Raw genomic sequence first — 21,179 nt, forward strand, 5'->3', positions numbered from 1 at the left:
TAACAATAATAAGAAACATTTATATAGTGCTTACTATGTGCCAAGACACTGCACTAAGCACTTTACAATTATTATCTCATTTGATCCTCACAACAACCTGGGGAGGTAGGTAATATTATTATCCTCATTTTATAGATGAGGAAACTGAGAAGTTAAATGACTTTTTGAGCTAAGTAAATAAATATCTGAGTCTGAATTTGAACTCAGGTCTTCCTGATACCAGTCTCACCTCAAAATACAAAGCCAAAATCAACAGCTTTTCTTTTTCTTTCTTCCCTTTCTTTCTTTCCTTTTTCCCTTCTTTTTTCCTTCTTCTCTCCTTCCTCTTTTCTTTTCTTTTGTTCTTCCTTCCTTTCTTCACTCATTAACTGGGCACCCATATGGTCAATATATACTGAAGCCTACTAAAGTCCCCCCACACACACACCCTTAAGATAGCTATCTTGTCCTCCGAGTAAAGAAAATGTATTCTAAAATTCCATGCTAGAAATTGCTGGCAATGATAAATCAAAGAAAGATTGGAGACACTGTATGAACAGAATGTTACATAATAAGTGCCACATAAGTGATATGAACTTTGTGCCACATGAATACAGAGAAGGTAGATAACTTAGCTGGGGTAATTAGGAAAGGCATCATGCAGAAGGTAAAATTTGTTGGTAACAGAGGAATCTTAGTCTTGGAATCAGAAAAGTTGGCTTCTAGTCTTATCTGTAACATTCTCTCTGAACTTCAGCTCCTTCCACAATATAGTTACTGTTCCTTGTTATAACCATGGACAAGGTTGTACAGAGCACATGGTATACATCTCACAAGGGCTACAAAGTAAGTTGTTGGTATGCCAGGCTCTTGGATGATGAATTCTGTCACCCAATATCTTAAATATGTACTTGGCTAGAAGGAAGAGATGGTGAAGAGGGAAGGAGCAGAGCAACAGCCACTATCACTGACTATTAAGTTAGCTGGCTATATTACATACTACCTGTATGGTATAAGAATTATGTCAACATGTTTTGACTTAAATATTCAGAAATAGCTAATGGATTTTCACACATAAGTATCTGTGTAATGTTAAAGCTTCAATTATATAATGCAACAATGCTTCTATGTCTTACTAGTTCCTATTAAGCCTCAAGCCTCCCTTATTCACAGCTCACCTCACTAGTTCTGAATATTATCCGATAGTTGTATGGTGGCCCGTTTTCTTTCAGTTCTTCTGGCTTTTCTCTTCGAATGCTCACAGCCACTGGACCCAGGTTCTCATCTGCTCCAAAATAGTTCCAGTGTTCTAGAGTAAAATTTTAAAGAGAGCTATTTTTAAATTTACACCATTGTTGTAGAAATAGTCATGTTTCACTCAAAGATTAACAATGGGGTAGGGGGAGAATCCTATACCAAAAGGCATACTTAACAAAATATAAAACTATCTATTATAATTCTTAAAGCATAAAGTTTATTCAGTTACCCTGGCCCAACTGAATTCAAGAAACGTTATTAAGTGCAGGGTCCTGTGCTAGATACCAGAAAAATACAAAATTGGAAAAAAAGCAATTACTACCTTCCAGGAACTTATACTCTAATAGAGAGGATGACAATCAAATAAATATGAGACAGAATGTGAGTGAGGCAAAAGAGAGATCAAGATAAAATGCTAGAAAAAATAAGAAGTCAATTCCATCTGGGTGTTATGGGCGAGATTAGGAAAGGATTCTTTGAGGAAGTGACATTTGATCTGGGTCCTTAAGAAAGAAAAGGATGGCAGTAAGTAGAAACAGGTAAAGGATTCTGGACAGATGAAATGAACATAACTGTGAAGAGAAGGGAAGTGATTGAATGGGGAAAAAATCTTTATATCAAATTTCTCAGACAAGCGTTTGGGTATCTACGAGATATAAACAAAACAAACACACACACACACACACACACACAGTCGTCAAAGGATAGGAACAATCATTTCTCAAAAGAAATGAAAAATATTCATGGTCACATGAAAGAATGCACTACATCACTAATAAGAGAAACGTCAATCAAAATAACCATCTTACAACCTGAAAATGAGGTAAATAGATTTTAAAATGACAATACTCGAACAGAGGGGTTATGGAATGACAGGCACACTGATACATTACTAGTGAAGCTATAAAATATGCTTAACTGTTTTGGAAAGCAATCTAGAATTATTCATTTTTGACATTTGTTCACAAAATGTCCATACTACAATGTCATTTTGAACCAGGGATTCCATTACTGGCTTTATGCTCCAAAGAAGCCATTGATAAGAAGATAATTTCTATATATACCAAATATATATATTTATATACCTTTTATTTTCATAAAATATATGCCTTTTAAATATAAATATATACCTTTTATTTTCATAGCTAAGAATTGGAAACAAAGAAGATGACCATAGATTGGGGACTGTCTTACACAAATGTAATGGAATACTACTGTGCTGGAAGAAATGATGGATAAGATGATACAGAAGCATGGAAAGACCTACATGAAATTATACAGAGTCAAGTAAACAGAGGTAACAATATATATAATAATTATGATAATACAAATGAAAGAACAGCTACACACCAAAACTCAAAAGTGAATGAAACAAAATTATAAAGATCAAGTAGGACTCAAACAAAGGGAGATGAGAAGACACCCCCAACATACCCTTTCCCTTCATGAAGGTCAGAGGTCCACAAGTTACACTGTAGCCTGTGAACAACGTACATATTTTCAGAACTGCCTAGGTATTAATCAGTTGTGCTGATTTTTTTCCTCCATAAAAAAATAGTTATATAGGATGATTTGGGGGCAAGTGGAGGGATATTTGAGATAATTATGAGGATGAAAGAAACAGTAGATATTAGTAAAATCTTATATTAAAAATGGGGGGGGGCAGCTAGGTGGCACAGTTGATAAAGCACTGGCTCTGGATTCAGGAGAACCTGAGTTCAAATTCAGTCTCAGACACTTGACACTTACTAGCTGTGTGATCCTGGGCAAGTTACTTGACCCTCATTGCCCTGCCCCCCCCCCCAAAAAAAAAGAAAAGAGAAGAGAACGAATTCTTGGCACAGAGGATGGTCTGAGAGAGAGCAAAGAAGAAGGGGAAGCTAGGACTAGACAGACAGCTGTAGAGATCACAACTATTAAGATATAAAGGTATGGCGGGAGCGGGGGGGGGGGGGGGGTGGTGAGGCAGCTAGGTGGCACAATGGATAGCACCAGCCCTGGATTCAGGAGGACCTGAGTTCAAATCCGGCCTCAGACACTTGATACTTACTAGCTGTGTGACCTTGGGCAAGTCACTTAACCCTCATTGCCCTCCCCCCCCAAAAAGATATAAATAGGAAATCTGAGATGATAGTAGGAGACTAAAGCTTAGAGAGAGGACTTTAAATATCTTGAATATGCCAGGCCAAGAAGTTTGTATTTCACCAGTTAAGTTACATAGTCAAATCTGTACTTTAGGATAATTATTTTTGAAGGTATAACAAAGATGGATTGGAGAAGGGAAAGAAGAAAGGTAGGGAAAACAGTTGATGATTTTAATAACCCATGTGAGAGGTGAGTGATGAGTCTGAACTAGGTCCACAGCAAGATAATTTTGAGATACAAACACAGAGAAATAGAAGTAAGAGGTAGAAGCATTAAGCTAGGTTAAATAATTAGAAAAATGGAGTTAAATAGGTGAAAGTAAGCAGTCAAAGAACCCTGTTCTTCCTCTTCACTGTGATCTCTAATCCTTCCATCCCTTAATTCTTTACAGGGCCATTACTCCTGTAGTGGCTATTTGTTACATGGGATATAACTCTCCACCTATTGCCATTTTGAACCATTGCCACTCATCTTGATCTTTGTAATGCCAATGGACTCCTATGATTCTGGAGGAGAGAGCAAGGTGATTACACATCTCTACCTCACTCGAATCCAATTCACAAGCAAGTCAAGACATCACCCTCTCTGAAAACAAAGGAACAACATGAAGGCACTGGAATGTTAAATACCTTGTCTATAGGCATTTCAGTGGCAGACCTAGTATTTAAAAATCTATTCTCTCCAGCACTGACCCCTCAAATCCAACATTACACTTTCAACTACATGTATTATACATAATTACCTGTATATGCCAAGGTAGCATCTCAAGCTCAAGAAGTCCAAGAACAAACTGGTCATTACTTTTCCTCAAAAACCATTTCTTCCTCTTGACTTTTCTATTTCTGTTAGTGGAAACAGTCCTAATCATCAAGGCTTAAAAGCTTTAAATTATTTTTGACTCTTCTTTCTCTCATGTCACACCTTACATCCAAAACTTGTCAAATCCTACATAGCTTCCATTGCCAATGTTTCTTGCATCCAGTAGCTCTGATTTCCAACACCATTCACTTATTCTTGGGCAACTGCCTTGAGTTACCCGCCCCCATTCATCTCAACACCCTTTCATGTCCTGCTGAATGGAGGCAGAGGAATTCACACAACCATACTGACTGAAAAACATGAATTTAAAACATATCCATCCTCAAATGAAACCTAGCTAAATGAAGGCAAACCTTCTATTCTTCAATAATTGATTACCTTTTTTTTTTGCAGGCAATGGGGGTTAAGTGACTTGCCCAGGGTCACACAGCTAGTAAGTGTTAAGTGTCTGAGGCCCGATTTGAATTCAGGTACTCCTGACTCCAGGGCTGGTGCTCTATCCACTGCTCCATCCAGCTGTCCCCAATTGATTACTTATTAATAAGATTTCTTTCAACAATCATTAAGTACCTACTATATACCAGGCACTGTGCTAAATGCTAATACAAAAGAGGTGAAAGACAGTCCCTGATTACCTAGTACCACCAAGCTGTCTCTTGTCTCTTCAAATCTCACACACTTCCACCTTCCCCCTCTTAGCTGAGGATCAAGACTCTTACTTTACTGAGAAAAATGAGGAAATCCAGTATAAACTCCCTTTTCTACCCTTCATCTCAAAACTCCTTGATATCATCTTCTACTCTCTCCTCCTTTTCCCCCAGTTGCATAATGAGGTGGTCTTTCTCTTTGCCAAAGCCAGTTTCTATACGTGTGCTAAAGACTGCCTCCTCAATCATCTTTAATCATCTCTTTCATCTTCAATCACTTTTGATTCTACTGGTTCCTCTCTTACTGCTTTCAAACATTATTAAAGTTTCTTATACACTTATTAAAAAAAAGACCTTCAATAAACTCTTCCATCCCTTCCTATATCTCTGTTCCTTTTCTCCATCAAATTCCTAGTAGAAGCTGTCCTGTTTACTCTCCCCTTCTCTCTTCTCCTTTCCTTTCTTTCTTCAACCCTTTGTAATCTGGCTTCCAATCTCATTATTCAACTGAAACTGCTCTCCCCAAATTACCAATGATCTCTTAAAGACCAAATCTGATATTTTTTCTTTCTTCTCATCCCACTTAAATTCTCTGCTGCATTTGACAACTACTAACCAAACTGTCCTGGATTATCTCTCTTCTCTAGGATTTCATAATACCATTTTCTACTGGTTCTACTACGTGCCTAGTCACTTCTCAGTCTCTTTTGCTGACTTAGCCATTTTACAACTCTTGAATTTTGGTGTTTCCTAAGGATGTATTCTGGGCCTTCTCAGCAACATTTGATCTAAACACAACTCTTTGTCTTTCACCACAAACCTACCATTCTTCCAAGTGACCCTATCCATTCTTTCAATCTCGGGTTCCTCACTTTGACATCATACTTGATTTCTCATTCTCCTTCATTTCACATATCCAATCAGCTGCCTAATCTCATCATTCCTATCCACATATATTTAAACATCTGACCCTTTCTCTCTACTCACATGGCCACCACTTTAGTTTATTGAAACAGTTTCCTAATTGGTTCCCTTGACTGGCCTCTCTCAACTGCAGTCTGTCCTATACACAGCAGCAAGAGTGTTTGGGCTTTTTCCCCCCTTATTAAAAACACATCACTCCTCTGCTCAATAAATTCCAGTGCTTCCCTATTGCTTCTAGGCAAAAATACAAATTTTTCTGTTTATCCTTTAAAGCCCAATCTATGGTTCCAACCTATCATTACAGACTCATTGGACATTACTCTCTTCCCTGCAGTCTGTGATCCAATCATATTGGCCTCCTCTCTGTTCCTAAAGCACCAACACTCCACCTCCCAATCTCAGCTTCTCTCCAATGGCATCTCCCAGGTTTGGAACACACTGTCCTCACTTCTGCCTCTCACAAAATCCCACTTATCAGCCATTCCTCAATCGACGGGGATAACCCTGTAATTTCCAGTTCTTTCTACAAGTTCCCATGCCCTAGCCCCTTAATCATCTCTTATTTAACTTCCTATCTGTTCATATTCTCTTGACTTTTATTCTGTGTATATGTAATATAGGTCATTTTTGTTTCACTTTGTAATGCAAGCTACTTGAGGGAAAGGATTGTTTGATTCTTTGTATCTGCATCCTCAGGACCTAACATGGTGCCTGGCAAAAGGAAAGGGAAAGGGAAGAAAGAAGCATTTATACAAAGGAAGGCACTTAATGAAATCTTATTGACTGCATAATATGTCAGTATCAGTCTCATCTACAATCTTTCCTTTTCTAATTTCTGCCTCCTCCAATTCATCCTTTATACTGCTACTGAATAATTCTCCTAAAGCAATTATTATTCTTCCACTTAAAAATCTTTAATGATTTTAACCAAAAAATGTCCAAACTCCTCACACTGGCATTCAGTGTTCTCTTCAGTATGGCCTCATTTTATCTTTACCAACTGATCTTCTACCACTCCCCTAACATTTATGTCCTAGACAAAATGTATTGCTCATTGTTCCCCAAACATTCATTAGGCTTTCTAAATTCCCTCTCTTTTCTTATACTTCAAGATTTAGCTCAAATGGCACCTCCTCAATCAAGTTTTTCTGGATCTTCCGAACAGGATATAATCTCTTCTTCCACTGAACTCCTATAGAATTGTGTCCTTATCAAAGGACCCGGGGGGGGGGGGGGGGGGGGGGGGGGCGCCGGGCCAGGCAATGAGGGTCGAGTGACTTGCCCAGGGTCACAAAGCTAGTAAGTATCAAGTGTCTGAGACCAGATTTGAACTCAGGTCCTCCTGAACCCAGGGCCAGTGTTTCATCCACTGTGCCACCTAACTGCCTCCCCTCCTTCTTATCAAAGGGAATTTTTACCAGCTCTTCTTTGTCTTTATCTTTACTATTCCTTGTTGGTGTACTCAAAGGTGCCTGGGAGTCACTTATACTAGAATGGAACTTTCATCAACTTTCTCTCTCCTGGGTATAAAACAGCTCTAACTGCCCCCAGACCACTGAGAGGGGCTGGATTTTCTAGATCTAAAATGTTATGCAGCTTCATTTCCCAAGTATACAAAATAAAGAATGTGATCAAGCTAACAGGGAAATATGCTATCATGAAACAGCGTGTGACAGTTTTATGTATCTGAGAGACAGAAAGGTGGACAAAAATAGTGCTTACAATTAATAAACCCCATAAGTAGATCAAAATTAATATAGATCCATATCTCTATTCTTTGAAATCTTGGACTGGTCAAGTTATTGAATATATGTTTTAAAACAGAATTTCAATAACATATTAAGGGAGTATGGTGCCCTGGAAAGAAGACTGGATTTGGAGACAGTGGCAACTGAGTTTAAGTCATTTAATCATCCTGGGTCTTAGTTCATTCATCTGTAAAATGAAAGGTTTTGATTAGACAGACTTTTAAAGTTTCTTCTAGTTCTAAATTTATGATCTTTTGATTTTAATACCTCAAGGATGTTTGACTTAATCAGCCTGATGACTTTTGGATCAATACTACTACCACTCTAAACCTGAGCAGACTTTCATTATGACATGACAAAAATTCATCCTCTGATGCTTTAGCAGCAACCCTCTCCAAACATGGATTGATCCTTAGAAACTATACCACCATCTTGGTCTCTGTATCTTGGTGGGATTCCCCAAAGCCTCCACTCTACCTACACAACTTTCAAGAACCATGGGTCACCTCCACAACATTGGGGGAATTTAAAATTTAATAGAAATTCTGTATTTAAGGGGCAGCTAAATGGTTCAGTGAAGGTAGCTAGATGGATCACTGGATAGAGTACCAGGCCTGGAGTCAGAAAGGTCTGAGTTAAAATCCAGCTTTAGACACTTACTAGCTTTGTGACCCTGGGCAAATCACTTAACCCCAACTGCTTCTTTAAAAAAAAAAAATTGAAAAGAAAAAAATAAATTCTATATTTAATTTTTAAATTTCATATCATAAATGAAGGTGTCAAGGCTTCAACTTTATTGAGGTGTGAGACACTTAAAAAATCAAAATCTTTCATTTTACTGAGAAGCTAAGTCACATGACACTTAGAAGTATGCTGTTAAGACATTACTAACCTTTTAGAAAATACCTTTGGGCATTATGGAGTACTCAAAGGTCAAAGGCTGATATTGGAACAACTTTATTCTGATTTTTCTTTAAAATCATTTCACAATTACAACATTTTTTCCTTAGAAAAATAAAATTAGGCAAATACTATTCATGTTTATCAATGTTTTTACTACATTCTACCTGAATTAAGGCACCCAAATCACTATCTCCATTAGCTGCTTTGGCAGCAAAAGCCTATATGAAATTCAATATAGATAAATTACACTTAAATAAAATTTCTTCTGTGCAACTCAATTAGTATGAAATAGTGTACCTGTTTCTTGTAATCTTCACTCTCCTAGAATTAACTAAGCCAGAGATAATCTATAACACTTATATGGAAAGCTTATTCTGGCCCACATTTTTAAAAAGCAGCTTTTATCCTATATTGCTATGGTGGAAGCAGCAAGAAACTAGCTTCCTAGAACACAGAATAATATGTGGTATAGTGGAAAGAGCAGTAACTCACTTCTGACAATTACAACCTATTTGATCTTGGACCAAGTGATTAATATCCTTGGGCCTTCATTTCATCTATAAAATTAGCGGAATGGATAAATGACCTCTGAGGCATCTTTTGGCTCTAAACCTATGATCTTATATTCTTTAGTTCTGTGAAGTCAAATGACTGAATAATGAATTTTTTTTTAAATGGAGAACCTATCCTGGGGCAGCTAGCTGGCACAGTGGATAAAGCACTGGCCTTGGATTCAGGAAGACCTGAGTTGAAATCCAGCCTCAGACACTTGACATTAGTTGTGTGACCCTGGGCAAGTCACTTAACCCTCACTGACTTACAAAACAAACAAACAAACAAAAAAAGGAGAACCTATCCTAGTTACCACAGTGGAAGTTCCTTTAAAGATAAATATCCCAAGACACTGAATGCCAATTAAATGCAGGTCAGAACAATGATTTGAAGACATTTGTGTAGAGCTGGTCCTATACCACATGATTCTCCTAAGTTGGCAATTCCTTTTGCACATTATAATAGGCCAAGATATTCACAAAGCACACAATAACAATATGGCTGTAATACCTCGTTCACCAGGTAATTTTTAAAGGGTGAAGTGAACACCATGATAAAAACACTTGGGAGGAGCCATTTTGATTTTTAGGTTGAGCACTGCAGCTATATTCACAACCTTGTGATTAAAGTCAGCAGATTTGCAGAGCCCATATGATCATTTTCATGCTGATGTAACCAAAGCTAGAGTTAGAAGAGATTCATGCAATATCCCAACATTCCTAAAGCAATTTCTGTAGTGGCGCCATTCTTAATGCATAGGATGAATAATGCCTTTCCTGGCAAGGGACATTGGGACAGGATTTGCAGTATTTTGTGAAACTTGGAGATGAGCACTATACAAACAATAGAAAAAACATTCCTTTTTTTAATACTACTCTTTAGCTCACATGATAGTCACTTGTCAGCTAAGGGAGCAAAATAATCATGTGGAGAAAGGAATGTTAAGAGGATCCCTGATGTTTTCAGGCATCGATAATCAGATTGAGTATTGGGTTTTTTGAGATGACCACTAGATGGCCAGGCTGAAAAAGAGGAATTGGATACAAATATAAACACCAGATAGTTTTGATTCATGATATGTATAGTTACTTAAATGAGACTACTCTATAATGAGACCCACTACTTAAGTAAATGTTCTTGTATATGGCCTTTGATAGAGCTGCCTTATGTTGACTTTTACTTCAGTGTTACAGAAAGATTTATGTAATTACACATACAAAGCTGCAACTCAGTGAAGTCAAAAGTTAGGACAAGGAAAGTAGAACAGTATAAAATAAAACACCACATAATTAAAAGAGAGCACTTCCTAACCAAATAGCATTCCTGAAAATGACTTCTGCTGCCTGACACATAAAATAGGGTTGGGTTGGGGTAGAGGAAGAGAAGAGCAGGGGCATTGGTGGAAGGTGTTCTTTTAAAAAAAAAAAAAACTTATTGTGAACTTGACAAACACCAACAAATATGAACATTTTCATAAAACATAAGAGGGTTGCATATGAAGCCGAGAATCTCTGCTATAACCAGCTTATTTCTTTTAGAGAGAAATAAAATAAATTGAACATGTAAGTTTCAAAGTTATCTTGCTTATCTGAATCTCCCTCTGACCATCTCTTCTTGGCTGTGCATTCCTTTAAATATTTCGTTGAAGTAATTTTCCTTTTTTGGGGTGGCACCACCATCACTCCATTGCCTGCACCACAAAAATTGTGGCAAATACACATAGTCAAGCAAAGCAATATACTGGTTATATCTGGAAATGTATCCCTTTTCTTCTCCTCTGGCCCATCACTTCTCTGTCAGAAGATGGGAATCATATTTTACTGTTGTTCCTCTAGAATTGGTTGGCCATTACATTGATCAAAGTGCTTAAGTCCTCAACGTTATTGTTCATTTTAGTGTTAAAGTCATTGAATACACAGTTCTCTGGGTTCTCCTCACTTTACTATGTTTCACTTTACCAGTGCACATAAGTCTTTCTAGGTTTCTCTGAATCCATGCCTTTCATCATTATGCTGATATGTCATAATGTGCTCAGCCATTTTCCAACTAATGGGCATAGTATTCAGTCCCTTCCTATACTCAAAAAATGTTGTTAAGAATGCTTTTGTAGGGGGCAGCTAGGTGGTGCAGTGGATAAAGCACAGGCCCTGGATTCAGGAGTACCTGAGTTCAAATTCAGCCTCAGACACTTGACACTTATTAGCTCTGAGACCCTGGGGAAGTCACTTAACCCCAATTGCCAAGAAGAAGAAAGAAGAAAGAAGAAAGAAGAAAGAAGGAGGAGGGGGAGGAGAAGAAAGAAGAAAGAAGGAAGAGGAGGAGGAGAAGGAGGAGGAGGAGGAGAAGAAGAAGAACGTTTTTGTACATATAGGTACTTTCCTTCCCCCTTTGATCACTCTGGAGGATATGCCTATTAGTGCCATCAATGGGTCCAAGAGTATGTACACTTTGCTACCTTTCTGAGAATAATTCCAAACTATGTACTAATATGGAGCACCATGACTCTACCAATAGTATGCCTGTTCTTTCAATGCCCCTCCAATAACTGTCATTTTTCTTCTTTGTTATCTTTGTCAATCTAATGGATATAAGGTGGAACTTTTAAGTTGGTTAAATTCATATTTCTCTTATTATTTGACTTGTAGTATTCCTTCATAGGATTGTTAATAAATTGGATTTTTTAATTGTGGGAACTGACTTTTCTTACCATTTAATCATTTGCCTATTGAGAAACTGCTTTTATTCTTATATATTTGAATTATTTCCTAGATCTTTAATTGTGAGACCTTTATCAGGAAAAAAATAAAATTTGCTGTAGACTTTCCCCATAAACTGGTTATCTTATAATTTTTACTTTATTGATTTTGTTTGCACAAAAATATTTCAATTTTATGTAACTAAAACTATTTATTGTATCTTCTCTGATGCTCTCTGCCCCTTGTTTGGTCAAGCACTCTTTTCCTATCCATAGTTGGGAAAGGCATCATCTTCTCCCCTCTGCTAATTTGTTTATTACATGACCTTTTATATCTAGGGCATATATCCATTTGAAAGTAAGAAATACTGGTTTAAATCAATTTCTGCCAAAGTACTTTCCAATATTACCAGCAGTTTTCACAAAATAGTGAGTCCTAAATCTAGTAGTTGGGAGTCTCTGGATTTATCTAAGCTACTAAGCTACTATATTTATTTGCTTCTGGACCTTGCGGACCCAATTTGTTACACAGATCAACTTTTCTACTTTTTCACTAATACCAAATAGTTTTAATGGCTGCTGTTTTGCTGACCTTTGTGTCAGTGTTATAAAAAGGTACTCATGGGTCTGACACTTGTTCTAGTGGTTTTGGATTTATTAGCTAATAAAAAGTAACACTGCTACTCAATAAAACACTAGGACAAAAAAAATCAGGATAGTATAAAATACTATATCCCAAAATTAAAAGACAGAACTTATTAACTGTTAAAGAGACCTGGTATCATGAGGATCCTCTGCTTTCTCCTTTTATTATTATTTCCCTTGGGATTGTTGATCTTTGTTCCTCCAGAAGAATTTTATTATTTTTTTCCTACCTCTATAAAGTAATTCTTTTGTCTAACTAGTAGGCACTGAATACATAAGTTAATTTAGGTAATATTGTCATTTTTATTATGTAAAGGCAGGTGTTCTTTGGGAGAAGCAGGATGCAAGATTAAATCCAAAAGGTGACTTTAATACTTGAGTAAGGATTCCAGGGTGTGAATTAGGCAAAAGGGGTATATTCTTAAATTAGTAGAATTTTAATTCATTCAGGTAAATGTTTGTATTCTATGGAATGGTTATTTAAGACAATGAGGTAGTAGAGACTCTCTTACTTTTCACCTATTTAATTCTTGCTATTTGTGTACACTTTTATCCATTAACCTCTACCATTAACCCTACTCCAAAACTTCATTTCTGCATCAAGATAACTCTAGATTTTTGAAGGCTGTGAAAGTCAAGCACCATCTCAGAAATTCTAACCAAGACAGAAAGATCTCAAGTATGGCCCAGGGAAAGACTGCCTCCTTGCTAAAAACCGGGTATAGCTAAGTTCAAAGAAACTTATTACAGAAGGTTGGCCATCATGTTTAATTACTTAAATACAACTCATGATGTCTATCATTTCAAGTGTGGAGGGGTTATCATTGGCAAGATAATAGAGAATACCTACTGCTGACAAAATAATGGACCTTTGTAGTACTAAAGTTGGAAATACTTGTTTTTCTCTTATGTTTTAGCAGGTGGACAAAATTGTAAAGGAAGTCCATTTTGTTATGGATTTGGTTAGGACAAACATTAAATTAAGATGAAGGCTAAAGTAATAGGGTAATAAAGAAACATGGAATTGTGATGCCCACACACAAGAACATAAATGGACAATGATTAAATATAAAAAACAAATCATAACAGAAAGAAGAGCAATGTGGGAGATGACCGATGCATGGAAATTACATTTATGATCCGCGTTTGCAAGGCATTAGCAAGGAGATAAGTTAAATAGAAAATAAGGTAATTTTAGAAAATGAGCTGCAAACAAGATATTTCGAAGACAATATCTTTCATGTTTAAATGCCAAACTAGGAAATTTGAAGTTAAAATGTATTCAAATAAGATCATATCTGAATTAGACTTTTGTTTTAAAATAGCTAACCTAGAAAAACAACATGATATTTAAACAGGTACAAGCATCCTGGACCCTGCAAATAATGACTACAGCTAATCAAAAGACAATGTTTATATGAATGCAGTAAAGATTTCTGGTCAACATATTATTGTGTACATATACACACAAGCAAAGGTAAAAAGTAGCCTCCTACAATTTCTCAATATTGGTAGAACTCAACTTTTTTGCTACTTAATTCTAGTCAAAATGATTATTACAGAACATTTAAAATTTGTTTTGCTTTTTAGTAAAGTAAGGAAATGTTTTTTCTTTAAAAAAAGAATAAAGACAAGGCTGCATAATTGTGACTAAGCTTTCTTGCAATTATAGATACATTTAAAAAGAAGAGACCTGCTTTGTAGTTCAAGTTCATCAGTATCATTTCATTTCACTTAGCATAGAGAGTGAGAGGATCATGGGCTTAAAATTCTAACAGAATTAATTCAAAAGTTCATTTGAGAACAAGCAAATCAAACAATCTCACCAATCTTCAGACTACCTTTGTTCACTGGGAAGCTTGATCTTGTTCCTAAGCAGTCAAAAGCCAAGAAAGTTAAAGTGGGTCTTTCAAATGTTTTCAACAACTTTTTAATGCTTGGAAACAACCACGTACATCCTTAAGAGAGGCATGGCGGCAGTTTCCTATTCAACAGATGCTTAAGAGAGAGAATAGTTCCATCCATTTAATTGCCATTTGAAGAATTTGGATTAAAAATCAATCTGTGAATTTTTCCACATGAAAAGCAAAAGGCACTAAATGTATTTTTTTAAATAGTATGAAAGAATAAAAAAATTCCCACATCTGCTTTTATAGGAAATGACTGCTGAGCTATTTTGCTACTTAGAAGAATAAAATATTCAATAGTTCTATCATTACCTATTGCCCAAAGCTCTCCTCTGTTATAAAGAACTTAATATTTTGAATAAGTATAGTAAAATAAATTAATTAAAAACACCACTTACCCTTCTGATAAAAAAATTTCCTATAATAGTATGCACCGAGGTCCACATGTTCCACAATGTATCTCTTGACTCTATCTAAATGCAATACTAAATTTTCCTTGGGCACTTCAAGTACAGCCACTCCTGCGTTTGTGCAATGAGAGCTAAGAGTAGATTCAAATGAGGCACTTTCACTACTGAAGGAACCAGAATTTGATTTGGATAAACTGATCTTCCTTTCTCCTTCTCCACCAATCTCATTTCGAAAGTATGGACAACTCATTACAAGGTCATTACTCTTATCATCTCCCTGGTCCATGCTGAGGCTTCCTTTAGAATTCAAGTCCTCAGTACTGCCCATAGGGGAACTAAAACTTGCAGAGTGAGATAAAGGTCCAGAAACTAAAGAAGCAACAGCAGCTGCAGATGCCCCTGTGGTTGTATTTCTCCTTTTTATAACGTTGTGCCTATTTATAATTGCCTCGTTCAAGTCAAACAAAATGCTCTGTACATCATAGTGACCAAAACACTTGGGACAAGTCCAAGGCCTGACAGAGTCCTCTGATCGGTTGTCTTCGAGGTCTGAGGATTTTCCAAGATCCCCTTCACATTTGGCATTACGCAACTTACGAAAAATGGATGAGTCCCCTGTTTCTGACTTAGAACGTCTCTTGAGTGGTTTCTCCCTTTCCTTAAAAAGTCTGAGGTTCTCTCGCTGTGTGATTGGTCCATCTATCACATCCAGAGAAAAGCCAGAACCCTTGCTTCCACCAGCTATCAAAAATTCACTCAGTTTTGTTGGCGTTGGGCCTCTCTGATCAGATTTGTCTTCTTTGTACCCCTTCAACAAATCAAAAAAACTCTCTCCTGAAGTGCCCTGCTTATCTATTGATGATGTGCTACCATATTCCCTGTGCAGTGATGGACCAGTTTTGTATGTGGGTGAGATACATTCATCAAAGCTATCCACATCAAGCTCACTTATAGTAATGTCACTGTTACTACGTTGTCTTATTCTTCGAAGAGCTTTCCTGGGGGAGCTAGGATAAGCTTCAGGCATAAGAAATCTGGAATCCATGTTCTCTGATTGTCTTGTTTTGCTTTTGAGAGTGTTCTGTATGCTTTTCAACATGGCAGAATCACTGGAGTTGAGGTTAACTGAACTACCTTGACTTCCAGGGCTTCCTTTGGAAGACATGCTGTCAAGGCAACTTGATGTCTCCATTTCTTGGCTAGATCGGCTAGATTCTTTAACATTGTCCTTCCTTGGTGGCCAATCTGCGATCCTTGCCCTAACCCCCATCTTTGGGACTCCAGGAGTGGAGGTAATATGGTGGGAACCTTCACTTCGAGGCGGGCCCACAGGAGCCATGACAGAAGAACCCAAACTGCCATTCTGTGACCTGAAGCGCCGCATGTAGAAGTCATCAGTGTGAACCTTGGAAATCCCATCTGTTCCAACCATTGATGCTCTTTCAGTGGCAACAGGTCTTTCAGTCTGGGACCGCTTCAAGCTGGTCATGATTTAAAAGAGTTTAGTCTTAAATTCCTACAGGAAGCATGATCATCTCTTCTATTTACATGTATACTTCCCGTCTGAAGAACAGTTTCCAGAAGAAATGATGGTTGCATGAGACCTTGATCATTTTCTTTGAAAAGGCTAAATTATGCCTTGCTATTAGCAAACTAAAGATTCAGGTTTCAAATATATTAAAATCCATAAAAGTTACTGTACTGAATTTTAACAGGTGGCTATTCTCCAGAAAAAAACTTAAATGGAGTTTATAACAGGGGATTCAGCAGCTTCCACAATCCAATGATTTTTCCCTAGAAGAGAAGGACAACATGAATTAGCAATTTTAGATAACTCTATTTTAAAAATCAATACCTAATTGCCCAAACTAGACAAATTAAAATAAAGACAGACAAAATTCTATATTAAATTCTACATTTCTCTACAGAAAATGGTAAAGGAAAGAGATATTATAGCCTCCAAAGACTACATTATTCTAAGACAATATAACTCAGCTAAGGTATGTAAAAATAAGGCATAACCAATATAATTCAAATGATTAAATGACTGACTGCATAATCAGTTGTTTGAACAGAATAAAAACATTTATGCAACTGAATATAATAATCAACATTAACAGGCACAATGTAACAGAACAAACCTTGGAGTGAGGAATACTTGATTCAGGTCCTCCCTACGACTGGACCCATGAATACAAACAAATTACTTAAAATTTTTGTGCCACAGGAAAATCTATTTGACTTTAAGTTACAGGATGCAGCTGAGCTGCATTGATGAAGTTTCTAACTAGGATTACACTATGTCAATGAAATCATAACTGCCTCAAAAAATAATCAACTTTAATACAGCAGCTTCTTTCTCTACAATTCAAAATTTATAAATTTCTCTGCTACTAATTTACAGATTACTACTTTGCTGTTTACACAGAACACTTAAGAAAAAAATCTTCAGTAATCATTTTCTTATGCCTACTTCAGCACACTGAATGCCAAAAATATTTCACTCATTAACAAAGTATTTTGCTCATTAACAAAATAAAAGCTTTTCCTAACAATAACTACTCCTTTCAACCCCTCAAAAAATTTAAAACCAAAAATGTTCTCTTCACATATATCCTTATATATTCAAGCTGAATGATTATAAAATATATAAGAATAAGGTAAAGGGGTAATAGAGGAGGGAGGGGGCTTGGAGAATTTCCCCATAAGCAATGTAGTCAGGTTCTACAAACAAAAAAATCAGTATACAATTTTGTACAGCTGTGTACACCCTAAAACCAAACCAGAAGATAGTTTTCCAAGACTCCACAAATTACACAAGATATGGCCTTTATATTCTTGCCAAATCCATGTTTGGAAAGATACTGCTGAACCAGCACTCCTTTGACAGTGAAGTATTATCTGCAAATCATAGCTTCTCAAACCTTAGGTAAAAAACAGCACTGTGCCCTCTTCCACAGTAACAGGTACTCCAGCAGTAATTAAGCATCCAGCTAGTCAGCCTTTTGTTTTGAAAATGCAGCACAATTTAATTTCACTTGCAGTACACAGGCAGGGATTAAACAACCAGCTGCTATTTATAAGCAGGAACATTTAGGGGGTGTTTAAAAAATGCAAGCAGACTGCAGCATACAAGGCGAAAGAGCAGAATACAGGGCTTGTGGCAACACTGGGTCTGCCCAGTCATTCAGATAAATGCCAATTGTTTTCACCTAACCTCCCCATTGCCATCCTCTGTCAAAAAGATAATACTTTTGCATAGCTATGTAATTAAATCTAACTCGATGCTTTCCGGCTATTTCTTTTGCTAAGTAAGTATGATTTCCCTTATATTTTATACTGCCAACTTCCACCAATCAGATCCTACCATTTCAAATTTTAAGCTCCCAAACAGAACAGCGAACTCTCAGTGTAGCAGTGGAACCTAACCTAGTCAGTATGCATGACACTAGTTTATAGCTGAGTCCAAGGGAACCATATAAAATGAACTGAAGACCAGCAAAGTAGCCATGGAATAGACAAACTCAAATAAAATATCTTTTGACTATTTTCTTCATAATACATTCCTGGAACCAACATAACTACCTACCATATATGTTCTTCTGCTTTCAAGGACTCAAAATTCAGGATAGTACTAGATTTTAATTAAGTTCATTATTAGGTAACAATTATTAAGATGGAAAACACCCAAGGTACTTAAAAGTTAGCAGCTTTGGATTTAAGTCTTAGCTCTGGCGCTTTCTAACTATAGGGTGGGAAAAAGTCTTGAAGGGGTATGATGTTTTAATAACTTTTTGAAAATTATTGTTTATTTCCTAGCTATAGATATTTGTATATATACAAATATAAGTATATATATATTTGTGTTTATGTGTATGTGTTATATATATACATATATATATAACACATATTTATTTCCTATATATACTGTATGATGCTATGGTATTAGAAATTAAAAACCAAAAAAAGGAGTTATTAAATATTAAAACCCTTTTGTGACTTTATGACTTTTGGCCCACCCTGTATATCTCAATGGGCAAAGTAATTTAATCTCTGTGCTTCAATTTCCTCATTATAAAAAGGGGATAATAATATCTGCACTACCTATATGTTCCTCAGGATTGTTGTGATAAAAGAGATAACATGTAAAATACTTTGTAAAATTAACATTTTATGATTAGTGCAGATTATAGTCATATTTATACATTTACATTTATGTATCTGTATATTTATAGTTTTGAGTTCCAAATTCTATCCCTCTCTCATTCCCTCCCTTCCTACCCTCCCCCCTCCCTGAGGTGATAAGCAATCAGATATATTTTACATGTACAATTATGCAAAATACTACCATATTAGTCATTTTATATAAAAAAGACTCAAGTAAAAAAAAAAGAAAAAAGAAAGCACAAAACAGCATGCTTCAGTCTGTGTTCAATCAACAGCAGTTCCCTCTCTGGAGGTAGATAGTATGCTCCATCACTAGTCCTTTGGGGTTGTCTTGGACCACTGCATTGCTGAGTTAAGTCATTCACAATTGCTCTTAGAACAATAATGCTGTCACTGTACACAACATTCTCCCGGCTCTCCTCACTCCACTATATATCAGTTCATATGAGTCTTCCCAGGTTTTTCTGAAATCATACTGCTTGTCATTTCTTATAGCACAATAATATTCCATTACTATCATATACCACAGCTTGTTTAGTCATTCCCCAATTGATGGGCATTCCTTCCATTTCCAATTCTTAACCACCACAAAGAGCTGTTATAAATATTTTGTTTCCCTCCATCCTATTCCCTTCCTCATGATATTTATTGTCTATCTTCTTTCACCCTATCCCTCCTCAAAAGGGATTTGCTTCTGACTGCCCCCTCCCCCAATCTGCCCTCCCTTCTTTTTTTTTTTTTTTTGATTCGCTTTAATTTATTAACATATCAAGGATATACATCCTCAGAGATATGTTTTTTTTGTTTTTTTTTGTTTTTTTTTGAGATATTTTATTTTTTCCGTTACATGTAAAGATAGTTCTCAACTTTTGTTTATACATGCTTTACAATTTCAGATTTTTCTCCCTCCCTCCCTCCCCTCCCTCCCCCCTCCCCTAGACAGCAGGTAATCTGATATAGGTTATATCTATATATATCTATACATATACATATACATATATATATACACACACATATATATACACATAATAACATTAATCCTATTTCTGCATTAATCCTGTTACAAGAGAAAGAATCAGAGCAGTGATGCAAAACCTCAAAATAGAAAAAAAAAAAACAACAGCACCCAAAATCTGCCCTCCCTTCTTATCCCCTCCCCCCCACCCCCACCCCCCCCCACTTTCCTGCAGGGTTAGATAAATTACTCCACCCAATTGAGTGTATATGTAATTCCCCCTTGAGCCAACTCTGATGTGATTAAAGGCTTTGAGCCAATTCTGACTAGTGTAAAGCTCAATCACTGCCCCAATCCTCCCCCATCTCTTCCCCCACTTCATAAACCCTTTCCTGTTTCTTTCATGTGAGATTTCACCCCATTCTACCTCTCCCCTTCTGCCTCCCCCAGAGCAATCCTCTCATTCCTCAATTTTACCCTAAAGATGTCATCATGGGGCAGCTAAGTGACACAGTGGACAAAGCACCCACTCTATACCCAGAAGGACCCGAGCCCAAATCCAGCCCCAGTCAAAAGACACTGACCCACTGCTTGACCTGGACATGTCACCTAACTCCAAGCACCCCACAAACAAAAAGGGGGGGGGGATGAAAAATAACTGCTTTACAGATATCATCCCTTCATAATCAATTCTCACCAGTGCCCTCTATTTATTTCTATCATCTGCCCTAATACTGAAAAATTTCTTATGAATTAGACGTATCATCTTCCCATGTGGGAACGTAAGCACTTTAGCCTTTTAACATCCCTCAATTTCTTTTTCCTGTTTACCTTTTTATGTTCCTCTAGGGTCTTGTATTTGAAAGTCAAATTTTCTATTCAGTTCAGGTTTTTTCATCACAAATGCCTAAAAGTCCTCTTTTTCATTGATGTCCCATTTTCCCCCTGAAGAATTATACTCAGTTTTGCTGGGTAGGTGATTTTTGGCTGTAGTCCCAGTTCCTTTGCCTTCTGGAATATCATATTCTATGCCCTCTAATCCTTTACTGTGGCTCCACAGTACTTGAATTGTTTCTTTCTGGCTGCTTGCAATATTTTCTCCTTGACCTGGGGGCTGTGGGATTTGGTTATAATATACCTGGGAGTTTTCATTTTAGGATCTCTTTTAGGAGGTGATTGATGAATTCTTTCAATTTCTACTTTATTTGGGGGGGGGGGAGATGGCACCAGGCAATGAGGGTTAAGTGACTTGCTCAGGGTCACACAGCTAATAAGTGTCTGAGGCTGGATTTGAACTCAGGTCCTCCTGAATCCAGGGCCGGTGCTTTATCCACTGCCCCACCTAGCTGCCCTGCAATTTCTACTTTATCTCCTGCTTCTAGAATATCAGGGCAATTTTCCCTAACAATTTCCTGAAAGATGTCTA

At 36.9% G+C, this 21,179-nt stretch overlaps 1 protein-coding gene across 1 annotated transcript in view; it reads right to left on the reverse strand.

Annotated features, from left to right (window-relative positions):
* The window catches only part of SIPA1L1 (signal induced proliferation associated 1 like 1), a 381,936-nt gene that overhangs the window by 146,288 nt on the left and 214,469 nt on the right, over nt 1-21,179 (reverse strand). The window contains 2 exon segments of the mRNA XM_043981815.1: nt 1,158-1,288; nt 14,620-16,425. Of these exon segments, the coding sequence (XP_043837750.1) occupies nt 1,158-1,288; nt 14,620-16,120 (1,632 nt within the window). The 5' untranslated portion in view covers nt 16,121-16,425.

The sequence above is a fragment of the Dromiciops gliroides genome, chromosome 2 (genome assembly GCF_019393635.1).
Source record: "Dromiciops gliroides isolate mDroGli1 chromosome 2, mDroGli1.pri, whole genome shotgun sequence".
In the NCBI taxonomy this organism is placed as follows: Eukaryota; Metazoa; Chordata; class Mammalia; order Microbiotheria; family Microbiotheriidae; genus Dromiciops; species Dromiciops gliroides.